The sequence below is a fragment of the Centrocercus urophasianus genome, unplaced genomic scaffold (genome assembly GCF_019232065.1).
Source record: "Centrocercus urophasianus isolate 14NV4802_14NV808 unplaced genomic scaffold, USGS_Curo_1.0 seq_10, whole genome shotgun sequence".
Classification (NCBI taxonomy): domain Eukaryota; kingdom Metazoa; phylum Chordata; class Aves; order Galliformes; family Phasianidae; genus Centrocercus; species Centrocercus urophasianus.
In genome coordinates this window covers 8,743,327-8,770,213 of record NW_024884142.1, presented here as the reverse complement: position 1 = coordinate 8,770,213, position 26,887 = coordinate 8,743,327, and the positions used below count along the sequence as shown (strand labels likewise).

General features: G+C 42.3%; 2 protein-coding genes and 1 long non-coding RNA gene across 8 annotated transcripts; 1 reads left to right on the top strand and 2 right to left on the bottom strand.

The window, feature by feature from the left end:
* Window positions 1–410: 410 nt before the first annotated feature.
* Window positions 411–7,595, bottom strand: ITGB1BP1 (integrin subunit beta 1 binding protein 1). 3 transcript variants are annotated; one of them, XM_042811789.1, is made up of 7 exons: window positions 7,556–7,595; window positions 7,095–7,195; window positions 6,042–6,120; window positions 5,397–5,533; window positions 4,432–4,524; window positions 1,485–1,634; window positions 411–785 (listed from the first exon to the last, which is right to left on the bottom strand). In XM_042811789.1, the coding sequence occupies exons 2-7, from the start codon at window positions 7,164–7,166 to the stop codon at window positions 714–716; spliced, it is 603 nt and encodes a 200-aa protein (XP_042667723.1). In that variant the 5' UTR covers window positions 7,167–7,195; window positions 7,556–7,595; the 3' UTR covers window positions 411–713. The 3 variants fall into 3 exon arrangements, with proteins under 3 accessions (XP_042667723.1, XP_042667731.1, XP_042667738.1); XM_042811797.1 differs by lacking the exon at window positions 7,556–7,595 and adding an exon at window positions 7,508–7,525; XM_042811804.1 differs by lacking the exon at window positions 7,556–7,595 and having other exon boundaries at window positions 4,432–4,548; window positions 7,095–7,318.
* Window positions 7,596–7,616: 21 nt separating this feature from the next.
* On the top strand, window positions 7,617–26,130 carry CPSF3 (cleavage and polyadenylation specific factor 3). Of its 4 annotated transcripts, none has more exons than XM_042811756.1 (18): window positions 7,617–7,720; window positions 8,511–8,574; window positions 9,418–9,515; window positions 10,276–10,404; window positions 11,395–11,572; window positions 13,244–13,333; window positions 14,622–14,772; window positions 16,746–16,921; window positions 17,279–17,437; window positions 18,104–18,250; window positions 18,554–18,706; window positions 20,313–20,421; window positions 21,186–21,284; window positions 22,175–22,269; window positions 22,827–22,914; window positions 24,692–24,761; window positions 25,337–25,433; window positions 25,932–26,130. In XM_042811756.1, exons 1-18 carry the CDS (start codon window positions 7,653–7,655, stop codon window positions 26,034–26,036), a joined length of 2,076 nt encoding a protein of 691 aa, XP_042667690.1. In that variant the 5' UTR covers window positions 7,617–7,652; the 3' UTR covers window positions 26,037–26,130. The 4 variants fall into 4 exon arrangements, with proteins under 4 accessions (XP_042667690.1, XP_042667683.1, XP_042667675.1 ...); XM_042811749.1 differs by lacking the exon at window positions 8,511–8,574 and adding an exon at window positions 8,615–8,841 and having other exon boundaries at window positions 7,635–7,720; XM_042811741.1 differs by lacking the exon at window positions 7,617–7,720 and adding an exon at window positions 7,732–7,912.
* On the bottom strand, window positions 25,609–26,848 carry LOC122156727. The gene is made up of 3 exons (XR_006167615.1): window positions 26,743–26,848; window positions 26,188–26,323; window positions 25,609–26,049 (listed from the first exon to the last, which is right to left on the bottom strand). It is a non-coding gene; the product is annotated as an uncharacterized LOC122156727 (long non-coding RNA).
* Window positions 26,849–26,887: the final 39 nt, after the last annotated feature.

Below are 26,887 nucleotides of genomic sequence, written 5' to 3'. Positions count from 1 at the left end.
CTGTTGCTTACACAATTTTGTTCTTTGTGTAAAACAAGAATCATAGAATCACAAGATCATCCAGTCCACCCATCCTCCCACTACCATTGCTACCACAAGCACTAAACCATATCTCACAGCTCCTCATCCAGACGCCTCTTGAACGCTGCCAGGGACGGCGACTCCACCACCTCCCTGGGCAGCCATTCCAGTCCTGACCACTCTCTGAGAGAAAAAGTTCTTCCTCGTGTCCAACCTAAACCTCCTCTGGTACAGCTGTGAGAGAGAACTGTGCAGACAGGACATCTTCTATTAAATCAGAGGCATGAAGAACCAACTACTTATAACTACTTCACTGCTCTTGCCCTTTTGTTATGAATCTCTGTTAAGCAGAACTGAAGTTTATATTAACAAATTCATTTAAAAAAATAGAAGCAAGTGTCAGTTTTATTTTACATTTCTACATCAATATACAAAACATGATTTAGAAAAAAAATATCCATGTTAAATATAAAATTCTGTATTGTTCTGGAAACAACTCTGGTGGAATAGTTTCTTCAAGTCACATCTGGGGAATGATGAAGTACCACAAACATTGTTGCACGTTCTCCTCTCCACAGCAAGTCTTTTCTGAGTTCGTGTATGGCTGCAGCCAGCCTGCAGTATGACAGAGCCCCACGTCCTCCTCTCACAAAGGCCTCTTGTACTGCACAGTCACGTGCTGCTGGAGAAAATCAGGACTTCTCCGACATCAAAACTGAATCAAAGGCTGTGGATAGCACTTTGCAAATAGCTTGTGCTTGTTCCTGTATTGCATAAAACACATGCATTATTTCTTTCTGAACAACTTCGGAAATCATCGAAACTCAATTAAAGCAGAGCGTGGTCTGTATCGTTCATTGGGCAGACATGCAAAATAGAGTAGCACAAGTGAGATTTAATTGGATTTCTGTGGCCTGCAATGACATGCAGGAAGCTGTTTTAAATGAGCTCTTTTGAAACAAGTCAGAGTTGTTAGCTTTCATCATAGCATGATACCAGCATTCAGAAAGTCAGTACATGTGATCCCCCAGCACCTCTCAGTGTGTGTGTCATGTCATAGTATATCTGACAAAGAATTATCCTACTCTTAAGAGGACATCACTCCCATTGCCATTAAACATGAATGCATGCTTTATTGCCAGAGTTGTTACTCAATTCCTCCCTGCTCTGTTGGATCTTAAGAAGTTTTGTCTTCGAAAATACAAATGGAGGATTCTCCTTAGCAGCTATGATAGCATACTTAGATTAGCAATGTGCTTTTTCAGGCATGTACATTTACTGGCAGTGTTGGAATGCAGAGATTTTACTCAACCTGATCAGTCAGGGCAGATTTTTACTCTTTGTAATTAATTGAACAATGCATCTTCTCCCAGAAAGGCTCATTAGGCCCTTGGATTTCAGAATCTCCCTTTACAATCAAAACACCGATAACTAAATTAAAGACTGTAAAGATCAACTCTTACCAAACTACTGCACTGATATACCCAGAGGCTGCATTCTTCAGAGGCTGCATCTGTTGTCTTCAAAGCCAGTAAGCTTTTTCCTGCTCCCAGACCATCATCATAGCAGACCATCCGTACAATTAAATAGAGAGCATGCCTGTGTAAGACATCCTGAAACCATTTGGCAAATAAGTTACTCTGGAGCAGTGCAACAGCTTTTAAGTTTTCTGCATACTTTAATTTTCCCTCTGACAAATCTATTTACATGAAGAAAGTACTCCTTGGTAAAACAATGCTTTTTTTTTTTTTTTAAAATTAAGAATTTCTTCAGGGTTTTAGAAGCAGTGGTTTAACAGAATTTTAGCTTCAATTTTTGCTTGAGTTGCATTTGAATGTGGTCCTGGCCACGTTACCAAAGCACATTTGTTTCCCAGCTATCCTCCCCCACCCACTGTACTTAACCCACCTAATGCTGTGTTACTTCCTTACAGCAGGTCCACATTTGAGAAGCACTTTGGTGGCCCTACATCACATACACATAAGATGTGTAGCACACAAACAGCCGAATGATACAGTGATGGCCAAGAGCTGAAAACTGGTGCCTTGGTGCCCCGAAAGCTGACAGGAGAAGGAGCCCAAAGCACTCCACCACACGCCTCCCCTTAGGCTTCAGCTCCCAGGGTTGCTAAAGCCTGCTTGCAAGTCACTTCATGCTCAGTGCCAGCCAGAACCTCACTGGCACCACCCAGTTGTATTGGGAACTACTACCAGTAACGTAAGACCTCCTGCTGTCATGGTGCACTCAGAGAAATCTAACAGCTATGATGCAGAAACAGAAATGAGGACTATATAGACAGCTATGGATGTACTACTCAGCACCCTTCTAGTTCTACTTCTCCAGTTATCCATTTTGTGGGGGTTTTTTTTGTTTTGTTTTGTTGTAGGTTTTGTTTTCTTAAAATGGACACAAGTCTCCTAAACAAGATCCATTCTTTTTTAACTCTTTAATTAACAGAAAAATCCATAGAAAACCCTGTGGCAGGAGCCACCTCTTTTTTTCTCTCTACACACCACTGCTACCTCTGCTCTGAACTGCTTATTTCTGCATCATCACAGATTGCAATGGACACACTGTGCCATAAGTGTATGTGCATACATGCAATGCACAAATACACACACAAAGTCCAAAGCCTAAGTATGCCTTCTATAAGTACTCCTACCAAAGAGGTTTCTAGTGGTTGCCTCTACAAGCAGTGCAAATGTGATCAGTGAATTACATCCATGTATTTCAGTCACCATTTCCTTAATGCTGGATGAAATCCATGAGGAAAGACTTCTGTATCCTGCAGTCAGTTCTCTCCTTAGCATCTGAAATAGCTGCCTGTTGACCCACAAAGTTACCTACAAATTATAGAACTCTCACCTTGCTCCCAAAGCCTTACAAGATTGAATTATTTGTAGGAATGCAGAGAAAATAACCTTTTCATCCCGCAGCTCTGAGTGTAGGTGTACTAACACGCTAAAGAGCAAACTAAATGTCAACAGTGACACATGCAAAAAGCCACAATTTGGAAAACAAAACGCAATGCCCAGTGCAAGCTAGCTTCATCACAAAAGGCTTTATCAGCTTGTACATGCTCTCAGCTTGAAGCCAGAAGAACAATAGATAAAGATCTTACAAATACCTATTTGACCTTTATCAAAGTATGACGTCCTACAGTAACCTACGTCCTTACTGAGTTTAGGATGATGGCAAAAAGAGAAGCCAAAGAAACTCAGCCTGAGGAACTGTACTTCTTCCCACGCATTAGAAACAAGTGTTTTATTTTCTGAGGGGACCCAAAGGAAACTTTTGGCTCTCTTCAGAGTATTCAGCTGTTGAGCAACACTTATCCACCACTCTCACACTTGAGGCTTTTACGAAGGAGCAATGCTGGGTTGTTGATGGGTCATGACTTTGTAAGGCCGAGTATTTACAGTATCTGGGGCTCTGAGGGCAACCAGAAGGAAACCACATGACTGCAATACAAAGCTCTACAAAGGCAAGTGGAGGGCCCTGGGGGAGAAACCAGCTTTTTATGTTTAGCAAAACAACTATTTCAAGTGCTCTAAGGGAACATACAGTACATATAGGAAATAATGCACACAACTGTTCAATCAGTACAGTGGAATTATGAGGTCTTAACGCTGGAGTGAACCCCCATTCTCAAGTTAGTAGTGCAAAGCTGGAACTTTGAAGAAAACAATTTAAGTATCCTTGAAAAAAGTATATATTTTTTCTCCCTCCACAATTATATCAACAGAAATTGAATTACCAACTCAGGCCAAAGAACCTATCACCTTGGTCACCTGTCATAAACCTTTTCCCACATGAGAGGATGGCAGATCAGCCAAAAAGAAGGTAAATGTGTGCCCAAGGAGCATGAAGATTTCCTTTCTTTTTCTCTGATGCTTTCTTAAGAGGAATGGATTTGTGTCAGAGAGCCCAGAAGAGATATGAAATGAAGCAGCCTTCCAGTATCTGAAGGGGTGCTACAGGAAAGCTGGGGAGGAACATTTTATAGGGGCAGGTAGCAACAGGACAAGGGGAAATGGCTTTAAACTGGAAGAGAGCAGATATTAGGAATAAATTCTTTACTGTGAGGGTGGTGAGACATGGGAACAGGTTGCCCAGTGAGGTTGTGGATGCTCCCCTCCCAGAGGCATTCAGGGCCAGGCTGGATGGGGCTGAGCAACCTGGTCTGGTGGGTGTCCCTGCCTACAGCAGGGGGTTGGAACTAGGTGATTTTAAAGGTCCCTTCCATCCCAAACTATTCTACAAAGCAGTGCTACTGTGGGAGCTTTTTTTTTTTTTTTCTTTTTTTCCCTAAAGTCAGAAGTGACACCTTGGTCACCCAGGCCATCTGTCAGAGAAACACAGGAAAAGGCTTTTTAACTCTCATCAAAAGGATTGTTGTAAATCACTTACATACTGGTCAGATGTTGAAACTTTGATGCCATATTTGGAAACGCCCATTATAAACTCCTCTTCACCTGGAACAAAAGGTAACTTTCCATCTTGCTTTGGAGGGAAACAAACAAAAGCCTTTAGTGCAGACAGAATAATATTAACAATGAAGATACAAAGTAGAAAGCGTTTCTATTTGTACTTCACTAGCTTAACAACATCACTATCCCTGCTCGTGTGGTATCTGATGTTCTTGCACTGTCCTATCTCTTTGTTCTATGAAACACAGCATGAATCCAGAAAGGCATTTATAATCTTGGGTAGGTGAGGGAAGCTGGGGCTATCACACTGCTCTGACTTCAGCTTATTTACATTCCACACCAGCAGCAACAGCTTTGTATTTGGCTGTAAAAATAATTTCAGCATGTTCAAATACTTGAAGCATCAAGATGTAAGATAAACAGATTCTGTGCTTTAAAGGTACAGTTAACCTGCCTACCCAGAACAACCAGATCGAGCTCTTAGAACAGAAACAAATATAAGAAAACACTTTGGCAATATGACCCAAGTATTACCCTGTTTCTTTGGTCACAGGTTCATAAGTGAATGTAAGCAGAAAATGACAATTTTCCTCCACAGAAGAACTTGTTCTACAGTACTAAATCCAGAGGAGATATTCTTTGACAGGTACTAATCCTAGCAGTGCTGCAGGTGAGGTGACAGCTGCCAGGTGAGACGTTCATTGCATAATGACTCACAAAAGGTCTGAGTCTGCTTCTTCAGGACTGCTTTTCAGGAGCATCTTCTTTAGTTACTCGACAGCAGGGAACGAGTATGACTGGTGCACTTCATTTTATTTTTTATTAAGCTACTTTATTCTAGTAAGTCTAAAATGTGTAGCAAAAGGTCAGATCACGTAAGAACATGAAAGAAATACACCTAAGCTCAGGATATTCTAACACTGTATTCTTTTGTAACACACTTACCTGGGCAACATCTATGTAATTTATCAAGTCCAATGGCCCTTCTAGATTTTTGCTCTCATTATGTTTCAGTTTTTCAATGGCACCAACATACTTAACTCTGAATTCTGCACATGTATCAGAATTACTATTGCTCTGTCCTGCAACAAAATAAAACAAAGCAACCCTGAATAGCTCAAGAGCATTCATTCTAATTAATAAGTTAGCTCCACTGGCATAATCAAGAAACACAGGAAGCACAAGAAAGCTGACTCTACTTTTCTACAAACATTTTTTAAAGAACTGTTTGTCTTAATAGCGATGCACTGTGATCTGGTAAGCAGGGAGTAAAAGCTAACCTCATTACACTAATCTCAGTGCATATGTCAATTTAGAGAAGTATGAAACACAGTATCCAGAACATTACATCAGATTTGTGCTGTGTAACAGACTGGTAACAAGCTAACTGAATTTTCCTTACTCAGATATCTTGCCGTAAAAGCAATGGTTTTGCACTAGATAAAACAGAAGCCAGGAGCTGGTCAGCAGTCTAACAGTTCACTCAATTATGAAAAACAGGTATTTTAATATTTAATTTTCTATTTTTACATAAACATATATAATGTTAATTCTACTCCATACTTATCTACTCAAACTCCAATTACATACCTGAGCTTTTTGTGGAGTCTGTATCAAGACTTGCCACAGTACTGGACCTGGAAAGTCCCCCAAGACTGGAATCTACAGACTAAGAAGAAAATTAACGTCATCAGAAAGTTACCAATATATTGGCAGTTCACTTTTAGCTGCCCTGCCTCAACTTCTTAAAATAAACTAATATTCAATTCAGTTATTTAAGCTGCACTGCAAAATGGGAGGGGAAAAAAAAAACCCACCAACAAAACACAACCCAAAAACCCTAAGCTTTTCCTGAAGCTAGCTTTGTGCCTCACTATAAGCTAGACTGATATAACTCAGCAGTCCATAAACATTCCAAAAGAAAATGAACTTTAAGGTTATGTCCAGACTTTTCTGGTACTGCATTTTAACTTGAAGAAATTGACAACTACATCCTTGTCACCAGTGCTTGCAATAACACAGCAGTGCAAGGGAAGTGAAACCACACCTTGGGAAATCCAGAATGTGCAACTGATCATTCCAAACCCATCAGAAAAATGGACGCACTGAAACACTGAGAAACCAACTGATGCTGAAGAACAAACTCATTCTTGGTACCCATCACCAGGCACCCTGAAGGGTGATGTTTATCACCACAGAACAAACGTGCTGCTCCTCTCCCAGTCCCCAGAACCCGCTGCCAGGATCTGTGTCTGTAGGAGCAATCAAGCAGCCTTCTCAGGATACCATGACCTTACCACGTACTCATTTTCCTACATCTCCCAGCACGGTCTGATGAGTAGTTGAAGCAGGAAGCTCTCCTTACCCAGCACAGCATTATATAGAGATCACAGCCTAAGGTCAGCACAAGTGACCTTACTCACTGAACTGCCTGCTCCAAACAGATGGATACCTCCCTGGAGCTGTTCAAGGCCAGACTGGATGGGGCCCTGGGCAGCCTGGTCTAGCATTAAATGGGGAGGTTGGTGGCCCTGCATGTGGCAGGGGGGTTGGAGATTCATGATCCTTGAGGTCCCTTCCAACCCTGGCCATTCTGTGATCTGTGAATGTAGCTCCATAAGAGCGCATCCCAAAGCAGCTCACCTTGCTTTTCGTACTGATCTCGCTGCTTTGTGAGCTGCTGCTGCTGTGTCGCTTTTTTCCTTTTCTAAACATGTTTTCATCGTGGGCTGAAGGAAGGCGCTCTAGGCAGGACAGACAGGCATGAAGCTCTCACCCCAAGGAAAGAAGCTCCGTGCAAAGACCGGACTGCGCACAAGAGGCAGGAAGCGGCAGCGCAGAGACCGAGCCGGGGGCGGGAGCAGCTCCTCGGAGCGCGGCTCAAACCTCCTGCACCGGAGGAGCCTCGCGGGCGACAGGAAGAGGCCGCAGGAAGAGCCCTGCAGGCCGCAGCCAGCCGAGCGATGGGCGGCAGCGCTGCGTGCGGCACCGCGCTCCCCGGCGGCCCCCGCTCCGCGCCGCCCACCCGCTCCCCGTCCACCACCCCCAGGCCGCACCGGGGCTCCGAAGCCGCCCAGCGCCGCTCCCGCCGCCCGCTCGCTCACCACCTCCACCGCCGTGTCCCGCCCCGCCCTAGCGGTGCCTGCGCGCTGCGGCGCTCCCCGCCCAGCGGAAGCGAGGCCGGGAGGAGGGACGGCAGCCATGGCGAAACGGAAAGCCGAGGCCTCGATCCCGGCGGAGGAGAGCGACCAGCTGCTCATCCGGCCCCTGTGAGAGCGGCGGGGCCATGCTCGGCTCCGCTTTATGCCGCCGGGGGGACGGGGTCGGGAGGCGGAGGGCCGGCCGGCCGTTCGGAGCGGTCCGTCGCGGTGGGGGAGCGCCGCTCCGGCTCGGGCGGCCCTCAGGAGCGGCTCGGAAGGAACCTCGCGACCCCTGCCCGCCTGGTGCTTCGGGAGTCAGGGGTGCGGGCACGCATTGCAACCGACGGCACCGCGGCCGTCTTCCAAAATCCGGGATCTTTTATTCTGGCGGCATTAATTGCATCCCGTTTCCGTTGTGATAGACGTAGTCGTTCAGTTACTTTAAGTATCTGGGCTTAAACGGAGCTGGGCTCGTTCAGCCTGCAGAAGAAGGCTGGGAGGGGAAACCTCACTGCGGCCTTCTAGTGCTTAAAGGAGACTGTAAACAGAAAACGGGAGGGAAGTCTACCCTTTTACATGGGTAGGCAGTGACAGGACAAGGGGCAATGATTTTAAACTAAAGGAGGAGTGAAGTAGGTTAGGTGTCAGGGGAAGCTTTTCACAGAGGGAGCAGTGAGGCCCTGGCACAGCTGCCCAGAGAGCTGTGGGTGCCCCATCCCTGGGGGGGTTCGAGGCCGGGCTGGCTGTGCACTGGCAACCTGCTTACAGCATGGGGTTGGAACTACACGATCCTTGAGGTCCCTTCTGTGATTCTGTACTCCGCAGTCACTGTTTCTGCACAGAAAACTAATTCCGTGAGAAGCATCTGACATACATCTATGGGGCGTGTTCTTTTCGTGACTCTGGTATCTTTTTGCAGAGGAGCTGGCCAAGAAGTAGGAAGATCGTGCATTATTCTGGAGTTCAAAGGAAGGAAAATAATGGTAATTACTTCACAAGTGTATTTGTGTGCTCTCCCATCAGCCTGATCTACTGTCTGACTTGGTTGGCCATCCCTGCCCGTGACAGGAGGTTGGAACTGGATGACCCGTGAGATCCCTTCCAACCTAAGCCATTCTGCGATCCGTTGCAGTACTGTAGAACACAAAAAGATGCCATTGGTGAAGTCCAGTTCCTCCCTGAAGTCAGCTGTTGCTAGCAGAAGCACGTTTTTTGGCTTTTTAAAACAATACAGAATAGGCTTTTACAAGGTGTGTGCTGTAAAATAAATAAATCTGTAAAATAAATCTATTCCCAAATAGAAGGCATATGTCTGTGTGCAGACTGTGAAATCTCTGGGTCAGGCTTCAGTGGTGCCTAAGGTTTGCTTGTATATCCTGTTGTGTATAAACTGTCATGTGTAAACACACACATGTTCTTCTCCCCTTTTTCAGTTGTCTTCACGGAAGGTAGCAGAAATATCTTCCGTGTAGCATTCTGTGTATTCAGGTAGCGTGGAAATGTAAATGGAAGCTTGGATTGACACAGTATTACATACAGGGAATGGGGTCTTTTGAAAGGCATTCACTCTCCCAGTGGAGATAAACCATCTAGGCAGACACACAGCTATGAAATCCAATGCTAAAAGTTGTTGAGGAAAAAGTACCTTTTTTGTGTGATCCTAAAGGCTACTAGTTGCTCATAATTAAATTTTAGAATGGAGGAGTCCTTATACGTTCTTTTAGAGCAGGGGGGTGGGCCTGGTGACCTTCAGAGGTCCCTCCCAACCTCAACCATTCCATGATTCTGTGATGCTCTAATTTTTCTTTATTTGTTTGTTTTTTCAGCTTGATTGCGGCATCCATCCTGGACTGGAAGGAATGGATGCTCTTCCTTACATTGACTTGATAGACCCTGCTGAGATTGACCTCCTTCTGATTAGCCAGTAAGTTGCACCTGCAAGTACAAAACGCACCGAGGTCATGGTGTGAACACATACATAGGTTGTGAGAGGCTGAAAATAGGTGTTACAGAGCTGGCAAAACTTTTGTGTCAAGCTGTTTAAAAATGAAGGCTGTTCAGTCACTTTTGACCATTGTGACAGCTTCTAGAATGTATTTCCTACAAGGAGACTGCTCTACTGGCTTGGAATGAAAAAGATTCTCAGAGATTTACACCAGCTTTGAATCTGCTTAGTAACAGAGAGATAAAAGAGATCCAATTGTGCATAACCTGTTACAGCTGTCTATGAAATCCTGGGGTTTGATGGTAGGTGTTTGTTCTGCCTGTATTTCAAAAGTAATTCTTTGGAATTCAACTTAGAAATGCAGCCAAATAGTTTTATTTCAGTAGCTCATGTTGTGATTCCTGGTTTCCTACATGCAAACTTAGGAACACTTCTGTCAGCTTTCTTCCATCTCAGACATTCCTTATGTTCCTGATTCCTGTTGTTTTTTCCTTCTCAGAAGTTAGTTCTGAGATTGTGGGTGAAGTCTTTGCAATTAATGGAGAATTTCCTGTACTGCTCTTACCTTTCCCAGTTGATGAGCAGTCACTAGTGTACAGGATATAGACCAGCATAGTTAACAGTGAGGTTAAAAGTTCTGCTTCTGCATTTTCAGGACGTTACATCAGACCAGTAAAGAACTGTATGACGTGGTGTTGTCATGGTAGCATTTGAGTGAGATCTGCGTGTCTCTTTTAAGTTTCCATTTAGATCACTGTGGAGCTTTGCCATGGTTTTTGCAGAAGACAAGTTTTAAAGGAAGGACGTTTATGACTCATGCCACAAAAGCTATTTACAGATGGCTTCTTTCAGACTATGTCAAAGTCAGGTAAGCTGCCCTGTTGGGTTTCTCTTTAACTACTTACTTATTTTCCCTGTGCACCCAATGGGAAGTTGTAAGATGAAGCTGCTACAGATGGCAAACCTGGGCATCACCACAGGTAGCAAGACTGGAACAAAATTAGAAGCAATGCACCATCTTACTGCCTCGTGGATACTGAGTCTCTAAGATCATTTCCTGTCAATCAGCACAAAGTCTTACCTTGTTTCCTCTTATCCTTTTCATTTGCCATATTTGGACTATTTTTTTAATCTATTTTTTTAATCTATTTTTTAATCTATTAGCATCTCATCTCCTCTGCCGCCAGGCTCACGCTCTGAACTCACTCTTTCACTCTTATGTGTTTTTATGTCAGTGTTTTTTCTTAAGCTTTACAGAAGTAGGGAATTTTAAGGCCCTAAAGATACAGCCTGCTCTTCAGGACAAGATAAATAAGTTAAATAATACATCTAGGCAAGGCTATTGGTAGTGCTGTTATTTGTGTGTTGATTCTTCTCTGTTTTTTCTTTTTTCTCTCCATTAACATGCCTTGAGCACATTTTTTCTGTGTGAATGCAGAGGTCCTGAGTGCGTGTCAACTCAGCAGATTGGAGATTGGATCAGAAGCCTGCAGGCAGTCTTCTTTTAACCTGTCTGTTCTGGGCCAGGGGGAAAAGTGGTTTGTTTTGGTGTTTGATGACCTAGCTTAGTGTGGAACCTCTGGCAAAGGCTGGGAGCCCGTTAGTACTGTCAGATGGATCCAGAGCAGATCCTGAACTGCAGCAATTATTCTAACGTGCACAGAGAGTTAACATGTCTTTCTTTTGAAAAGGCATCTTAGCTCTGCTTGGGTGAACTGCCTGGGCTTGATTTCCAGTGTGGGAACGTGGCGTTTCTGAATGAGAGTCTTATTCTGGGAAGAACCCAGGAACTTTTTGTTTCAACTGTTGTATTATCTGAGCCGGTGGGATTAACTCTTACCACTTTCATTATCTGCAGTAATATATCAGCAGATGACATGCTGTATACAGAAACAGACCTGGAAGAAAGCATGGATAAGATTGAAACCATCAACTTTCATGAAGTGAAGGAGGTGGCAGGCATCAAGTTCTGGTGTTACCATGCAGGCCACGTTCTGGGAGCAGCCATGTTCATGATTGAAATAGCTGGTGTGAAGGTATTTCCTTTTTGTTACAGAGTTGAAATTGGGCCTGAATTCTCATGTAGTCGTTAATTAATATTTATTATTAAGCCCTACAGCTGTGGTTGGAGCTGTCAGGCAGGCTTGGGCACATAGGTAGGAGGCCTTGACATGGAGCATGTATTTTCTCATGGATTAAAACAAGCAGGTGACATCTGTGTGCTGAACCAGGTGATATGTTTGAGCTTTATGGGACTGAGTTAGGACTCAGGCTTGGAATCAGTAAATATGTGGTGCTCCTGGCTGGTCTGCTTGGAGGCAGCTGATAGCTGAGGCAGTCTCACTGATGCTGCTTTTTAGTAAAAAGCTTGTTTTTCTATTTGCACATCTGCCTGTGGGCTTTTGTCAAAGCATGGGAGCTATATTTTTTTCCAAAATTCTCATGCTGAAGAACCTAAAGAAATAGAATTATTGTTAATTTTAGGCACCGAGATTGAATAAATTATCATATAATCACAGACAGTACTGTGTAAAAGCCAGACATGAAACTAATCTCATAAACTGGAGTTTGGTAGGATAATCTCCACCCAAAAAAGCCTCAAAAGGGGAAGAGAGGCCCTGAGGCTTGCTGTCTAGCAGGACTTTGTCTGTGGTTTGTAATGATAGAGAATTCCAGACTTAATAAGATTTAGAAAGCATAGAAATAGTTGTATTTAGAGTGATTGCAATAAAATTTAGACATCTTGCTGCTTTTTGTTTTCTTGATTAGGGTGAGACAGAGATTTCCCCCCAAGTACTCATTGCTCCAGTGGTTTGGGGCTTTTTTTAGCACACTTTTTCTTTATTTGCTTCCCTGTGAATCATAGAATCAGAAGGTTGGAAACGACCTGTAAGATCATCTAGTCCAACCGTCTTCTCATTACCACTGCTACCACAAGCACTAAACCAGATCTCCCAGCTCGAAGCAAATGAGGAATGTGACAGCAGGTGACCTGTAGGCCGGTTACCAGCTACTGCTGGCTGTGCTTTCTGTTACTATTCACATTTTCATCAATGGAAAAATTAAGTAAAAATATTCAGTTCTGAAACAGTCATTGAGGGCACAGTGAACTGCATTCCACCCTGCAGTTAATGCATTAAAAATGGCTGCCAATCACTTCTTGCTGCAATGGGGAACTCGGCCATTCCGTTTGGGAGCTCTGTTGGATTGCAGGCTTTGTTTTTAGCATCAGAAATTCCTAGAGGGAATTCTAAAAGCAGTTTATTCTTCACTGTATTTGCATTCTGCTGTACAAAATGCTGATTTGTCTCCTTTGTATTTCCATCTGGTACCTGCTGTATGTTGTTAGGTCAGTTTGTACTTCTCATGGCCAGTACAAAATGCTGAAAGCGGCGCCTCTATGTACAGGATGAGGAGCAACAACAATGCATTTGTTCACCTTGTTCTGTTGTAACTGAGGCACTGCTTGAATTACCTTGCTGTGGTTGAAATGTATGTACTGCCATACTGGTGTGCTACCACTGTGAGCACCATCCACCTCGGAAGAGTCTTTAGCTGAAGTGTAGGAGAGCTTTTTATCATAAACTCCTCACAATTCAATTTGCTAAAACAGACAAACCAACCAGTTTTCCTATACAAAGGCTTTTAAAACTGCTGAGCTGGTAGAACCCGTAACCAGAGTAAGTTCTTCTCTATGTCTTTCACAGCTTTTGTATACAGGTGATTTCTCAAGACAGGAAGACAGACATCTGATGGCAGCCGAGATTCCCAACATTAAACCCGATATTCTGATAATTGTAAGTTTTACGAAAGTATTTCTTTAAATCAGTTGTTAAGTATGCACAGAGATAGTACTTCATTAGAGCTGCAGGGGAATGAGAAGAACAGTGGAGGTCAGTGGCAGTGAGTGATCTGTGGTAGGGATAGGAACACTTGGGTGTTCATACAGTTCTTTTCATTGTATTGAAGTCTTAAAATCTAACTGTCCTTTTGTAATTCTGCTGATGCAGTTCCTTAGGCCTCCAGGTGCCTTTTCAGTCCTGGAGATTTATCAGGTGTCAGCTTGTGCTCACTGGATGTATCGCATAAACTTCAATTCAGCCAGATGCCTTTTTTTTTAATAGACCTTAATGTACTTCCAGCTGTATTTGTTGGGTGTTTGTCCTGAGTGGAAGTGTCCTGGGTGCTATTCAGATTTGTTATGTTTTGTTTTCTGAGCAAAATGGTTTTGTTCTGAGTCTGTTCAGAAAATCAGAAATTTGGGGGGGAAGCTCCAAGAGCAACAGTTGTCTTTTCAAAACGAAAACTGGCATCTTTTAGAGTAATACAGAAAGTATTGCATTTATTGTGTCCCTTTCAACTGGCTTCTCTCATTGATAGTTACTGCATTTTAAATAACCTGTTCTTCAGAGAAGTGGAGCATTTTCAGTTAGGAAAAGAACGTAAATCAGAAATCACTTAGAAGAAAAATCATCGTGTATAGCTTTCTCTGTCTCTTTTTAATTTTTCTCCCTGGTGGGATCTCTCTACAAATGACAAGGAAGTGTCTGGGGGAGGGGAAGTTGTCATTATTTACCATGGTGGAGGAGGTGGCATTGGGAATTTGGAGCAGGGCGTTGATTCCAGTATATTCATTCTTTCTGCTCTGCCTCCCCTTTCTCAGCCCCAACATCCTGTCACACTGAAAGCTTCATGCATGCCATGTCACGGCACGTAAATGGAAGTCCTTAATTGTGAAATGAAAGTTCTGTTTCTGCACTGTAACACCAGTATGCTTTTCTGCATTTTCTTGTTGGATCACCGAATCACAGAATCACCAAGGTTGGAAAAGACCTTCACGATCATCCAGTCCAACCATCCACCAGTCACCAATAGCTCTCCCTAAACCACGTCCCTCAACACGAAATCCAAACGTTCCTTGAACACCTCCAGGGTCGGTGACTCCACCACCTCCCTGGGCAGCCCGTTCCAGTGCCTGCCCACTCTTCAGAGAAGTAGTATTTCCTAACGTAGAGGATGCAGAGGAGGTGGTCGGGAATCAGTCTGTGTGCCAGCACTTGCAATAGCAGCTTTCTCTGTCCATAGGAATCCACCTACGGGACTCATATCCATGAGAAGAGGGAAGAGCGAGAGGCCCGGTTCTGCAACACCGTTCATGACATTGTAAATAGAGGAGGGAGAGGCCTCATTCCTGTGTTTGCCCTGGGTCGGGCGCAAGAGCTGCTTTTAATTTTGGGTATGTACCTTCCCAGCTCCTCTGAACAAAAGACAAATTAAGTTAAATGGGAGTGCTTTCACGTGCGGTCTTTCAGGTGCAGTGACTTTTTTAACAGCTTTTCAGCCATTTTTCAATGTGTTCATTACCTGACAATGTGTAATATTGTTCAAATGTTAAATTAAAAAAAGAAGTGATCAAACAGCCAAAAAATTATTTTCAAAATGCAGATACAGGACAGGCAGTTTGGCTTTGTGAGCTAGAACAAAGGCATAGACAGGAAAGGGCAATTCCTTATAATCACAAAATCACTGAGCTTGGAAAAGACCACTGAGATCATCAAGTGCAACCACAACCCATCCCCACCGTGCCCACTGACCGCGTCCCTCAGTGCCACATCTCCACATCCCTTGAGCACCTCCAGGCTCGGTGACTCCACCACCTCCCTGGGCAGCCATGGTAATATGACCTTGACTTTTAACTCTTGCTGAACTGGGATTTCAGCAGATTGGAAGCATCACGATAGATTGCAAAGTGAATAATCAGAAAGTGACTGTTGTGTTTAAACTGATTTGCTGAAAGAGGTATGTCTTGTTCCAAAATTTCAGCCTTTAATTCACAAACCTGACTGAACAAAAGCTGAGGAGACCATAACAAACACTGCTAGCATTTGTGAAGCCTTAATCATAATGGGAAAGCACATTAGTAAGAGCAAAATGAGGGAAGGGGAATTATACATGGCTTTATACATGGCCATAACAAGGTATTTCTCATAAAAGATGGAAAAAGTTGTTGTGAGGTGCTTGAAAGAAAACTGTTTTTAAGTTAGCTGTTATCTCCAGGCACACTGAATTTGTACTGTGATGTTTAACTAGTCTTTTCTCCTGGGCAGATCAAAAGATAACTATCTCAAAACTAAAAGAAGTATTTTGGGGAGCATTGGTTCTAAAATGTTACCTGAAACATTGACATTTTTTCTTAATTTCCATTTAAGTTCAGATCAGCATAAAAAACTGATATTTGTCTGGTATTTGTTTTCAGGATGTGTTACTGGTCTGTTCAAATGTTCCCAAAAAATTGGGATCCAGGCATAGTGGTAGTCAGTGCTGTGCAGTGGCATTATTCTTTATGTTGAACCTTTTGGATTTGACAGAGGAGATGAAAACCAAACACTTGAGATCTCCTGTAGCCACTGATTTGTAATTTGCTCATCTTTCCTTGCTGTGTGCAGATGTTAAAGTGACATTACAAAGATAAACATGGAAATATATCTACTCAAGCTCAACATGCAATTGGGCACTTAATTAGGTAGAAAATGTAATTGCATCTCACATGCCTACACAGCTAACCTGCAGGCTTCTGGGTTTGTTGTTCTTCCATTCGTGTCTGTCAAAAAATAAAATACTGCATTGTGATACAGGAAATTCTGCTGCTGGGTGCAGTCTTTTGATATTACAGTAAGTGCTGCCATTGGTTGCCTGTTAGTGGCTGTTTCTGCCCTACATTTGGGTTTAGTAAGATATTTGTGGCATTAAGGTCTTCTGATTCAGTCTGATTCAGAACTTTGCAGATCAAAGCTGCCAGGTTAAAGCTGTGTTGTTCTGAATTTACAAATAGGGCCAAAAGAGCATACCGCTCTTTTTTTGATGATTGTTACCCAGTTGTAATATAAATATATTTTATACAAGTAGAGCTGTACCCAAGTGGGAAATGGAGTGAGTTCCACTTGTGTATCTGCATTCACATCTCTTCGTTGTTTTTAGTAAGGGCCATGACTTCTGCCATCAGCAATAAGGTATGCTGTGGTTAGTGAAGAACTTCATTTTGCTGTTTTTGTTTCAGTTAAGCTTGTAAAACATTGTATAAAATAAGTGTTGGTGATGCTGCAGGAAGCCAGGCTTAGTAACAGGTTTATCCCTTCGCTGCTTCAACTCCATGGGATTGTTTCATATTGTTTTTGTGAGTTATCTGATGTGTAGGTTGCTTTGTTTTAGATGAATACTGGCAAAATCATCCTGAGCTCCACGACATCCCCATTTACTACGCCTCCTCTCTGGCTAAGAAGTGCATGGCTGTTTATCAGACATACGTCAATGCCATGAATGACAAAATCCGCAAGCAAATCAACATCAACAATCCATTTGTTTTCAAGCATATTAGCAATCTGAAGGTAAGGTTGGCTTACAATAGAGGAACAGTGATACAAGAGTTTGTATTTGCCCCTTGGTTTGCACGTACACACTGAATCATTGTATCATTCTGCAATTCTGTGTGTACTACCTGAAGAGACTGGTTGGTTATAGGCTTATATCTGAATTATCTGCCCTCCCAGAGGGCTGCTGAGAAGAGCTTGTGCACCTGCCTTTGTAGATCTGTATGCATATATTTTGCCCCTTATGAGGGTCAGTAAGACGAACTTTCCTGCAGAAGTTCTTTTTAAGAGGATGGTGCATGGGTGGATGTAGGACTCAATTTATGTGTCGTTAAAGGATTGTGGTAACTGAGATTCTTGCTGTTTTCCTCTCAGAGTATGGATCATTTTGATGATATTGGCCCAAGCGTTGTGATGGCTTCCCCAGGTATGATGCAGAGTGGTTTATCCAGAGAGCTGTTTGAGAGCTGGTGCACAGATAAGAGAAATGGAGTAATTATAGCTGGGTACTGTGTTGAAGGAACGCTCGCTAAGGTGAGTTGTTAACGTGCCACAAGTCCTTAAAGTAGTGATGTTTGGTAAGAGTAGTGTTTGTGTTACGTTTGAAAAGAATTCTCCAGTAGGAAGTGACTTCATTTGTATTTGCCAAGAAGAATGTTGTCAACTCTGCATGATTATGTAGGTAAAGTTGAAAGCACTTTGAAAGTTAAAGTGCTTTTCTTCCTCTTTAGACCCCTGGGTCTACAAGGGGTCGTAACCCTAATTTTAGAGAAGTTGGTGTTAAATCCAACACTACATAAATGTCAGAGATAAGACTGCATTTTGCATGCTGTGCCACTGTCTCATTGTAGAGAATGAAATTCTTTTTTAATTCTAGCAGTTGTGGGCAACTAAAGTGTCTAGTTTGGCTTTTAGGGCTAGAAGTCACACACTCATTATAATTTCAGTGCAAACTGCATTGGGATGCATCTGGAAGAAGGACAGACTCCTGCATCAGTTGGCCATGTGTGTGTTGTGCGTGCTGTTTTTGTGTTTGGGTGCATGCATTTTGTGGAATTGGAGGAGCTTTTTCCGTTCTTTGCGTTGCACCTGGCTGTTATAAGATTTCATTGGTGTTTGAAATGTGAAGCCCTGGATTTACAATGTCTATAGAAGACTTCCAGTATTTTTTGTTAAAGAAACTCTTTTTTTTTTTCCTAGCATATCATGTCTGAACCTGAAGAGATCACAACTATGTCAGGGCAAAAACTTCCACTGAAGATGTCTGTGGATTACATTTCTTTCTCTGCTCACACGGATTACCAGCAAACCAGTGAGTTTATCCGGGCCTTGAAACCTCCACATGTGGTTAGTATTCATGCTACTTGCTTCTCCAGGGTGGATTCATGTACAAAAAAGTGAAATGGAACATATGTAATGCACTGTGCTTATTTGCATGTATTTTTTCTACATGCGGTGTGGCATTGTGCCTTTGAATGATACAGGGAATTCAGAGACAAACACTGGACTGTGTGTAGGATAATTGAGCTGATGTTTCTTGCATTGTGTTCATGAAGTACACAAGAGGCAGTTTTCTTGGATAATTTGTTTACTAACCATGCCTGGTTGGACAAATACCTTATGTTAAAAGGAAAACTGTCTTTCCTATAGATTTTAGTTCACGGTGAGCAGAATGAAATGGCCAGATTGAAGGCAGCACTGATAAGGGAATATGAAGATAACGACGAAGTTCACATAGAAGTTCATAATCCTAGGAATACTGAAGCTGTGACATTAAACTTCAGAGGAGAAAAACTTGCAAAGGTATGAAATCAGTATTTTCATCTCCATACAATAACATTTGTTTCCAGTCCTCTGAAACTAAGGTGTATGTTCTCTTCCAAGCCTCTAAGGTGAACTGGTTTTGGGTTGCATGTGTTGTACAAGATCTCAAAGTGTATGAATGTTTTTCTTGGCTAACCTAGATCTATTCTGCTATCAATAACCTGCTGGTGCTTTTTCAGTCCTGTCATCCCAGTCTGACTTTGCTGTGTAATCTGAACAGCACTCATCAATTTTCTCCTAACAAAGAATATCAATTCCAGTCATGCTAGAGCACTGCATTCTGTGCATAAATAATGTGATAGACTTCATTTACATTTCAGGAAGATGCTGTCAAACACCCGTTCCATCCATGTATACTAGAAGAGAATAATTACTTTGGCTGAATTAAATAATTACATGCTTGACTATAATCAGGCATTTAGAGATGCTGTCTCTAGATACTTCAATCAGTGAGACAGCTTGTAAACAGGATGCTCTGGCAGAAGGAAGTCTGTAGCCATGAATGTGGTGCATCCAGTAAAATGATCAAAAAAAAACCCAAAAACAGCTTAAAGATACTGTTTTGCAAGTTTATTTCTTCTTACTCAGAACACATCTATATGCATCTAGAATGTATTTAAGATATCATTACATTTTGTAATATAATCTTTCAGTGTTACAATAAAACCTACATACTGAAATAAATGGAAACCAATGTGTACATGGAAATTGTAGAGAAGTGTATGTTGACTGGACAACAGTTTGCTTCTAATCAGATTCTAGTTTGGGTCCTTTGAAGAATACCCCTTTTTGATGACTGGTCACCTTGTCCCCAGCTTACCTTACACTGCACAGTATTTAGCATTGGTTTTCTCATGACACTTCAGTTTGGAGGAGTGACTGACAATGTAATGTGCTTGTTCTAATTCTACATTTACTCTTCCTTTAAGATAAAATCCACTGAGAAAGCTTCAGTTTAGCTGTTTGATTCCCGAAGCAGTGTAGTTACAACATGGGATAATTTCAGTCACAGGGTCCTCCTGAAGCAGGCCCACTTTCACTCACAGCAGGAGCAGCAGCAGCAGGTGGCTTACAGCCTTGTGTGGTCTGCACTTGGATTCCTCCAATGTCTTTGTAACCTCTCTGGACAACTGCTCTGATGTTCAGATATTTGATGGTGGGAAGATTCCAGATCTTTCCCAGAGGTGTAAAAGCAAAGGGGCAGAAGTGGAATCCCACTGGATTGCAGTGCTCATCTCTCAGCTTGTGGAAACTAGCAAATGTTGCTGGAAACTAGAAAGCAGATGAACCTGACTTCTTCTGGGACTTAATTGCACGACCAGTATCTAGAAGATAATCTATACAGTTTGCATGTGTGTTTTCTATGGCAGCTACCAGAGGAAGGCTGCCACATCATTTAGTATTTTATATTTTTACTCTTCAAACCTTTTCTTGTGGCTGTCCGAGGTTGCTGTAACCTCCCTTTATTTTCAGAACAACTCCATACGATGCTTGGTTGGTTTTTTTTTCTGAATAACCTATGTTTCATCTGTGTAGTTGGCTTCAAGCTTGCTTTGTTGCACTAGGTGTGTTCTTTTCTTTGCAGGTGATGGGATCTTTGGCAGATAAGAAGCCAGAGCAAGGACAGAGAATTTCTGGAATCCTGGTCAAAAGAAATTTTAACTATCACATCCTTTCTCCATGTGACCTCTCCAGTAAGTAAAGGCAGTAATGTACTTGGTGGATAATTGAAGCTCTCTGTATTCCTCTTCTGTCATTAAAACACATACAGTGCTGGCTTTTGTTTGCTTGTTTGTTACTTTGTGTTGGAGGTGATCATTGGACACATGTTGGTGTTAGTTTGGCTTAGTTTTGCCTACATTTCTGAACTGTTGGTGTGAGAAACAAGACATTCAATTCAGTGTCCTCTGAAGTTCAAGACTTTTTCTGCCTTTTCTGCAGAAAAGAAGAAAAAAAATCCTTTCTCCTGGTTATTTAGAACTTTCCCTATGTTTAAGTACATATAAAAGGTAGCAGTGAGAGCAGAAGATTGCCTTGATCAATTGTCCTGTTACTTTCTGAAATGCCATTAATTTTTAGTGGAAAAATGGCAGCGCAGTGGATGTGTTGTGCACTGCACCTTTGTTGTCTGTTGCTAGAAGAATTGATTTATTCTCAAACAGAAGAGTAATTAAATGGAACAGTAAGGTCAGAAGAGTTGAGGAAAGCAGTTCAGCTGTCCCACCTCGTTCACTCTTTGCTTGTGACAAAATAACAAACTTCTGCTGGTTCCTTGACCACAGATGTATAATCTATCTTACAATAGACATTTCTCTTTACAAACGGTCCTTTTCAACCCTCTGCCTTAAATGTTTCAGTGCCATTGTTTCTCTATATTGACAACTTAATGTTTTAGAAAGTAAACTTAAAGTTTTTTTAAAGGAAACCGTTTTTAATGTTCTTTTAAAAACTCTTTCAGATTATACAGACTTGGCTATGAGCACTGTAACACAGACACTGGCTATTCCCTATACTGGACCTTTCAATCTGCTCTTTTACCAGCTGCAGAAGCTTACTGGTGGGTATTCAGAAAGAAACGTTTGTGATTTGTTTTTAAAACAACTTCCAGTCTTCTGGGGAGTTGAGTGGAAATTTCTTTGCTCTGAAATGCCACAATTTGTTTTGTGTTTCATGGCTTTCGTTAGGTAATGCAGCTCCTGCCAAGTCCAGGTCGTGAATGTGACTGACCCTCTGTGGGCATCCTAATGTAACTGTAATACAAATCCATCAGCATGCAGCAGTGTAGAACCTCAGTTGATTTTTGTCTCCTGTCAGCCCCCAAAGTGAGCAGCTCAGCCACCCTGATGAAAAATTTAGCAAATGATAATCTTTTATTTCCAGCCCCAAAGTAGAATGGTTAATGACATCTATTTAATAAAAGATGCAAAAAATTGTCTTTCTTTGTGTCAGACAACATATTCTGTTCCTCCCCATGAGGGACTGATCCATCCTTCTTGGCCTTTTCCATGCCAGAAGCCATTTAAATCTGCTGCTAGAGTGATTTCCTGTGCCTCTGTCTGGTTTTCTTAAGGATAGAGGCAACTCCCATCCTGGTTCCTGAAAGGCACAGCATGTACCAGGATCCCTTCCCAGATTAAAGCTCAGGAATTTTTTTTTCCCCTCATCTAGTGACAGAGTCAAATGTGTATCACCTGTGAAGAGAAAACCTGCATTCAGTTGGTGTTCAGGTCTCACAGCCTGAGTGCTGCCTCACGCAAGAAAGGCTTTTGTTTTACTTTGTTTTTCTTTTCCATTGGTGTGCTCAGGTCAATGTACTAAGCCAGTCAACCATGAGAATCCAAAGCAAGTAAAATGGCCAGTGCTACACGCTCAAAAAGCCATGCAGATACAGCTAGTCCTGTTCTCAGGCCATTTTATTCTTGCTAACCATTTGTTGCTGCTTCTTAGGTGATGTAGAGGAAATAGAAATTCAACAAAAACCAGCCCTGAAGGTCTTCAAAGGTATTACTGTAATCCAGGAACCAGGCATGGTGGTCCTTGAGGTAGGCACTGGGGGGGAGAAACAACTCTTTTTCATTCTCCAGATCCTGTAGAATAGTGCCATGTAGGTGCTGTGCACAATGAAATGCTTTAAGTGGCTTTCTGTTGGGTGATGAGTGGAATGAAAAGGAGACGCTGCCTTTGGCTGCACTCCTGTGCTCATGCATGTTATTTCACGTAGCCGCTTTCTTCTCGTACTGTGACTCAGTGGTTTAATGGTAGATTCAGTGCCCTTTTTCATTGGGGAATTGGTAATTGGAAATAAGGTTAAATAGTGTTCCCTCCTGCTCTCCCAGCCCATAAATTGTTATGTTAATTAATAACTATTTTGTAAATGTGTCCAGAAATATTCAGCAGCTTTAATTTTTCATGGAAAGTTATTAGAATGCTTCAAGTTACAAATAGTTGAGACTACTAAATGTGTGACAGTCATTTGAAGCTAGAATTTAGAGGGGGAAAAAAAACAAAGCCACGAATGTTGTTTTTATGTTGTGTTATTTATTGAGCCCCAGCAGCAGGCTGAAATGGTGATTTGATTTCTGTTTTTTTGATCTTCCAGTGGGTGGCAAATCCTGCTAATGACATGTATGCAGACACCGTGACCACAGTGATACTGGAAGTTCAGTCAAATCCTAAAATACAGAAAGGTAATCAGTCCCACTGTGTGCTGCTTCAACTGAGGTTCTCTTCTGAATTTTCGATATCAGGCTTCAAGAGCTTTAGAACACCTTAAAATAGGTTTCCTGCTACTGTGCTTCACATCGTGAAACTTCTTAAGTGTTTCATGTTCCTCAAATGCAGAATTACATTTACAACTTCATTTTCATTGTTTGTAGCACATCCTCGTGTTGAAGCTTTCTCTTACTCATCGGTTTCTAGCTGTCTGTGGAAAATGCAGCCCTATTTTAAAAGAAGTTAAATATTAGTCCCTTTTAGTTTTATCATGTAATAGATGGGACCCACTGAAATGTTTCAGCTTCTCATGAGAAAGTCATGGTTACCATTCACAAGCAGTATTCCTGTGACTGCACAACAGAAGGAGTTAGGTAGGGGATGCTGAAAAGAAGTCTAATTTCACAACTGCACTAAAGCACCAAGTGATATTACTGGGCAGTGAAAGTGTCATCAGATAACAGGCTTGGCATTGCTTCTCAAGAATCAGAACCATTTTGTTGAGGTTGCCAGTGCTGATAGTTCTTTGTTCTGCTGTTTTGGTTTCAAACACCAATGTCACTATGCTAAAAATCTGGAGCGGACATTGAATATTATGTTGGCATCTCTTTGTGGCACTGAGGATAAATGTTGGCAGCTTGTTAACACTGTAAGGCAGATAATTCAATGATAACCCATTTATCATTCTATATCAGGTCCTTTCGTGAAGACTAAGGATCTAGGTCTGCAGTGTATCCTTAAACTAGCCCACAGTTTTAAATTACTAACAATGGGTAGTGAGGGATCTGATTTGATGTCTGTTGTCAACTCACAAAACATTTTATTTACAACACTCCTGGTAGATTTTGCTTTCCAAACCAGTGAGGAGGGCACTGGAGCTATATGAACAAATAGCTGTTTTCTCTGGGTTACTCCTTATGTCTTCTTACTATATATTTTTATCATAGAATCATCATAGAATGGCCTGGGTTGAAAAGGACCACAATGATCATCCAGTTTCAACCTCCTGCTCTGTGCAGGGTCACCAACCAGCAGACCAGGCTGCCCAGAGCCACATCCAGCCTGGCCTTGAATGCCTCCAGGGATGGGGCATCCACAACCTCCTTGGGCAATCTACTCCAGTGCGTCACCACCCTCTGTGTGAAAAACTTCCTCCTAATATCAAACATAAGTCTCCCCTATTTTAGTTTAAAACCATTCCCCAATAATTGCATATAAAACAGCAGTCACTGTTCCCTAGCTGTTTAGTCTCACACCTGACTCAACAATTCTGTTAGAAATTCTTTCTCCCAAGTTTGTAAATTCACACAGCAGTTCTGTTGTTATATTTGGATAAAGGTCATACAGTTCTCTTGCTTGTGATATTTTCAGTATGTATTTTCTTGTCAGCTTCTAGCCGTGTGCTTATGCTCTGATTTGTGAAAACTAACCAAAAGTACAGATGATACAACTGAAATATCTTGTATTCTTCCTTCATTTCCAAAAGGACAGTGTTCATTTTAAGCTACCTAGTGATTTTGAACACGAAGTCTAAAAACAGTATCAGCATTTCCAACCTCCATTTGTTCCAGGAATGTCACTGTTATTATTGCTCACGTTTGGTGTTCAGTTTTACCTTGTGTTTCTGTATGCTCCTACACTCTGTGATGCAGTCCTTTACTACAGCTAAAGAAAATAGAAGGATTATCAACAAGTCATGAGGATTTCTTCCACTTTTAAGTATATGAAAGTAAAATGACTTTTCCTTTTCAGCTGCAGTGCAGAAAGTTTCCACCAAAGTCGACATGGAAGAGTATCGCAAGAGAATGGAAATGATGCTTCAGTAAGTCAGCGTCTATTTTTCTCAATGAAAGCGATCGCCGTTAATCATGTACATAGAGTAATTTTATTACAATACCACTTAAAAGCAGGGTGAATTTAAAATAACCAGTACAGATTAACATTTCTGTGTAGGCCTGGGGTTAAGTAAAGACGGAAGTACCCTGAAAAAGCTCTCAGTATCATTGAGACTACAAATCTGGGGCCCAGTTACTTCATCCATCAATGGAGTTGTACCTTTTCTCCCAAAATTATACTGTGAATTCTTACAGGAAAACATTTTGGATTGTCTCTCTTAAACTTACTCTGGTGTTTGCTCTGTTACTCAAGCAGACCTCTTACCTCTTGGACATTACAGGAATCCATTGCTTTATTTATGAGACTTGTTCTGGTAAAATTCTTACTCTTATGTGACACTGCCTCCCTTAATTTAGATTGTGACCTGTTAGTCACATCTGAATGGGATAAATAATGGCTTCTGAAAGGACACAAAATGCCTTTGGAAGCCTAAGATTAATGGAAAAGAAATGTAAGTTTGCTGTTTGGCAGTTACCTTATGTGAGTCAACCTTTGTTTCAGGGATATGTTTGGAGAAGACTGTGTAAGTTCAAAAGAAGGCTCAATTCTGTGTGTCACAGTAGATGGCAAGACTGCAAACCTTTCACTGGAAACTCGGGTATGGAGAGTGAAGCACTTGTGGTTATTTATCCATGCTGTGTCCAGTAGGATGCAGGAACATCGGTGTGGAGACTTGCTGAGCATCAGTGATGGTATCTCCGTGTGAATCCACTTACAGTGTTAACCTGATGCAGTGCAGGTTACTTCACTCACGAAATTACATCTCTGAGGACTGACATTGTGTGTTTTTATTTGATTTTGAATCAGTTGCAAGCTACGGAACTTAAGACATTTCACATAGCATGAAGCAAAGAACTCATCAAACATGACGTTATTTTTCATCATCTTTGGCAAGGTGTATGCAGCTCTTCACTGTACAATTCCACACAGTGGTGGAACATTTAAGAACAGAAATTGCAGCTGAAAGCTCTTGATAACCATAGCTGTAATTTGTGTGACTGCTCTTTCTTTTCCCCTTATGCACGAACATTGCTGGTATTCTGAAAAACAATCTGATGTGCTGGTTGTTCTCATATACTTCTTTTTTTGTTCTCAGACAGCTGACTGTGAGCCAGGAAGTGAAGACGACGAATCCCTGCGTGAAATGGTGGAACTGGCTGCACAGAGGCTCTACGATGCCCTCAGCCCAGTGTACTGCTGACCTCTGTAGATACCTAGGACACATACAGAAAGCTTTGAACGTTCAAATTTATTTGGACTGGTTTTTTAAAGTAAATAAATTTTTTCATCAGCAAGTCAAATGCATTCTATGAGTGGGAAACCAAGTTCAAATAATGGGTGAGCAGCCTTACCTATGTCATCTGCATTTGTGCGTGTAGATCATAATAAAGTGTGGTCCTCTTGAGTGGAGGTGGATGTCTGGCAGCAAATCGTGCTGAAAGAACATGATTTCTCGGGGATGCATCCTCTGCTTTTTTCCTTTCCCACCTTGTTGCATAGAATCACAGCATGGTTTGGGCTGGAAGGGACCTTTAAGATCATGCAGTTCCAACCCCCTGCTACAGGCAGGCACACCTCCCTCCAGACCAGGGTGCTCACAGCCCCATCCAGCCTGGCCTTGCATGCTTCCAGGACGGAGACATCCACAACCTCACTGACAACCTGTTCCAGTGTCTCGCCACCCTCACAGCAATGAATTTCTCCTAAATCTACACTCCTCCAGTTTAAAGCCGCTCCCCCTCGTTCTGTCGTTACCTGCAGGCCCTGACAGCCGGCACCGTTGAAGGTCTGTGCGTCCACTCTCCCTGCCCGGCATATCCCTGCCTCGCCAAACACGAGCCTTTGCAAGGTGGTAATTTCATCGCACCACAAAAGAACCCCCTCTTTGAAAAAGCGAAATATGGTACCGTTAACTCGTGACGGTGCCGGTGATTGGGTCCGTGTAGAAGGCCGTGTATCGGCCCGTTCCCTCTCGCCGCTCTCCCGCCGCCCAGCACAGCCCGCGGGGCTCCGCCGGAGGCACGGCGCTGCTGCGGGAGCCCTTTAAAGAGC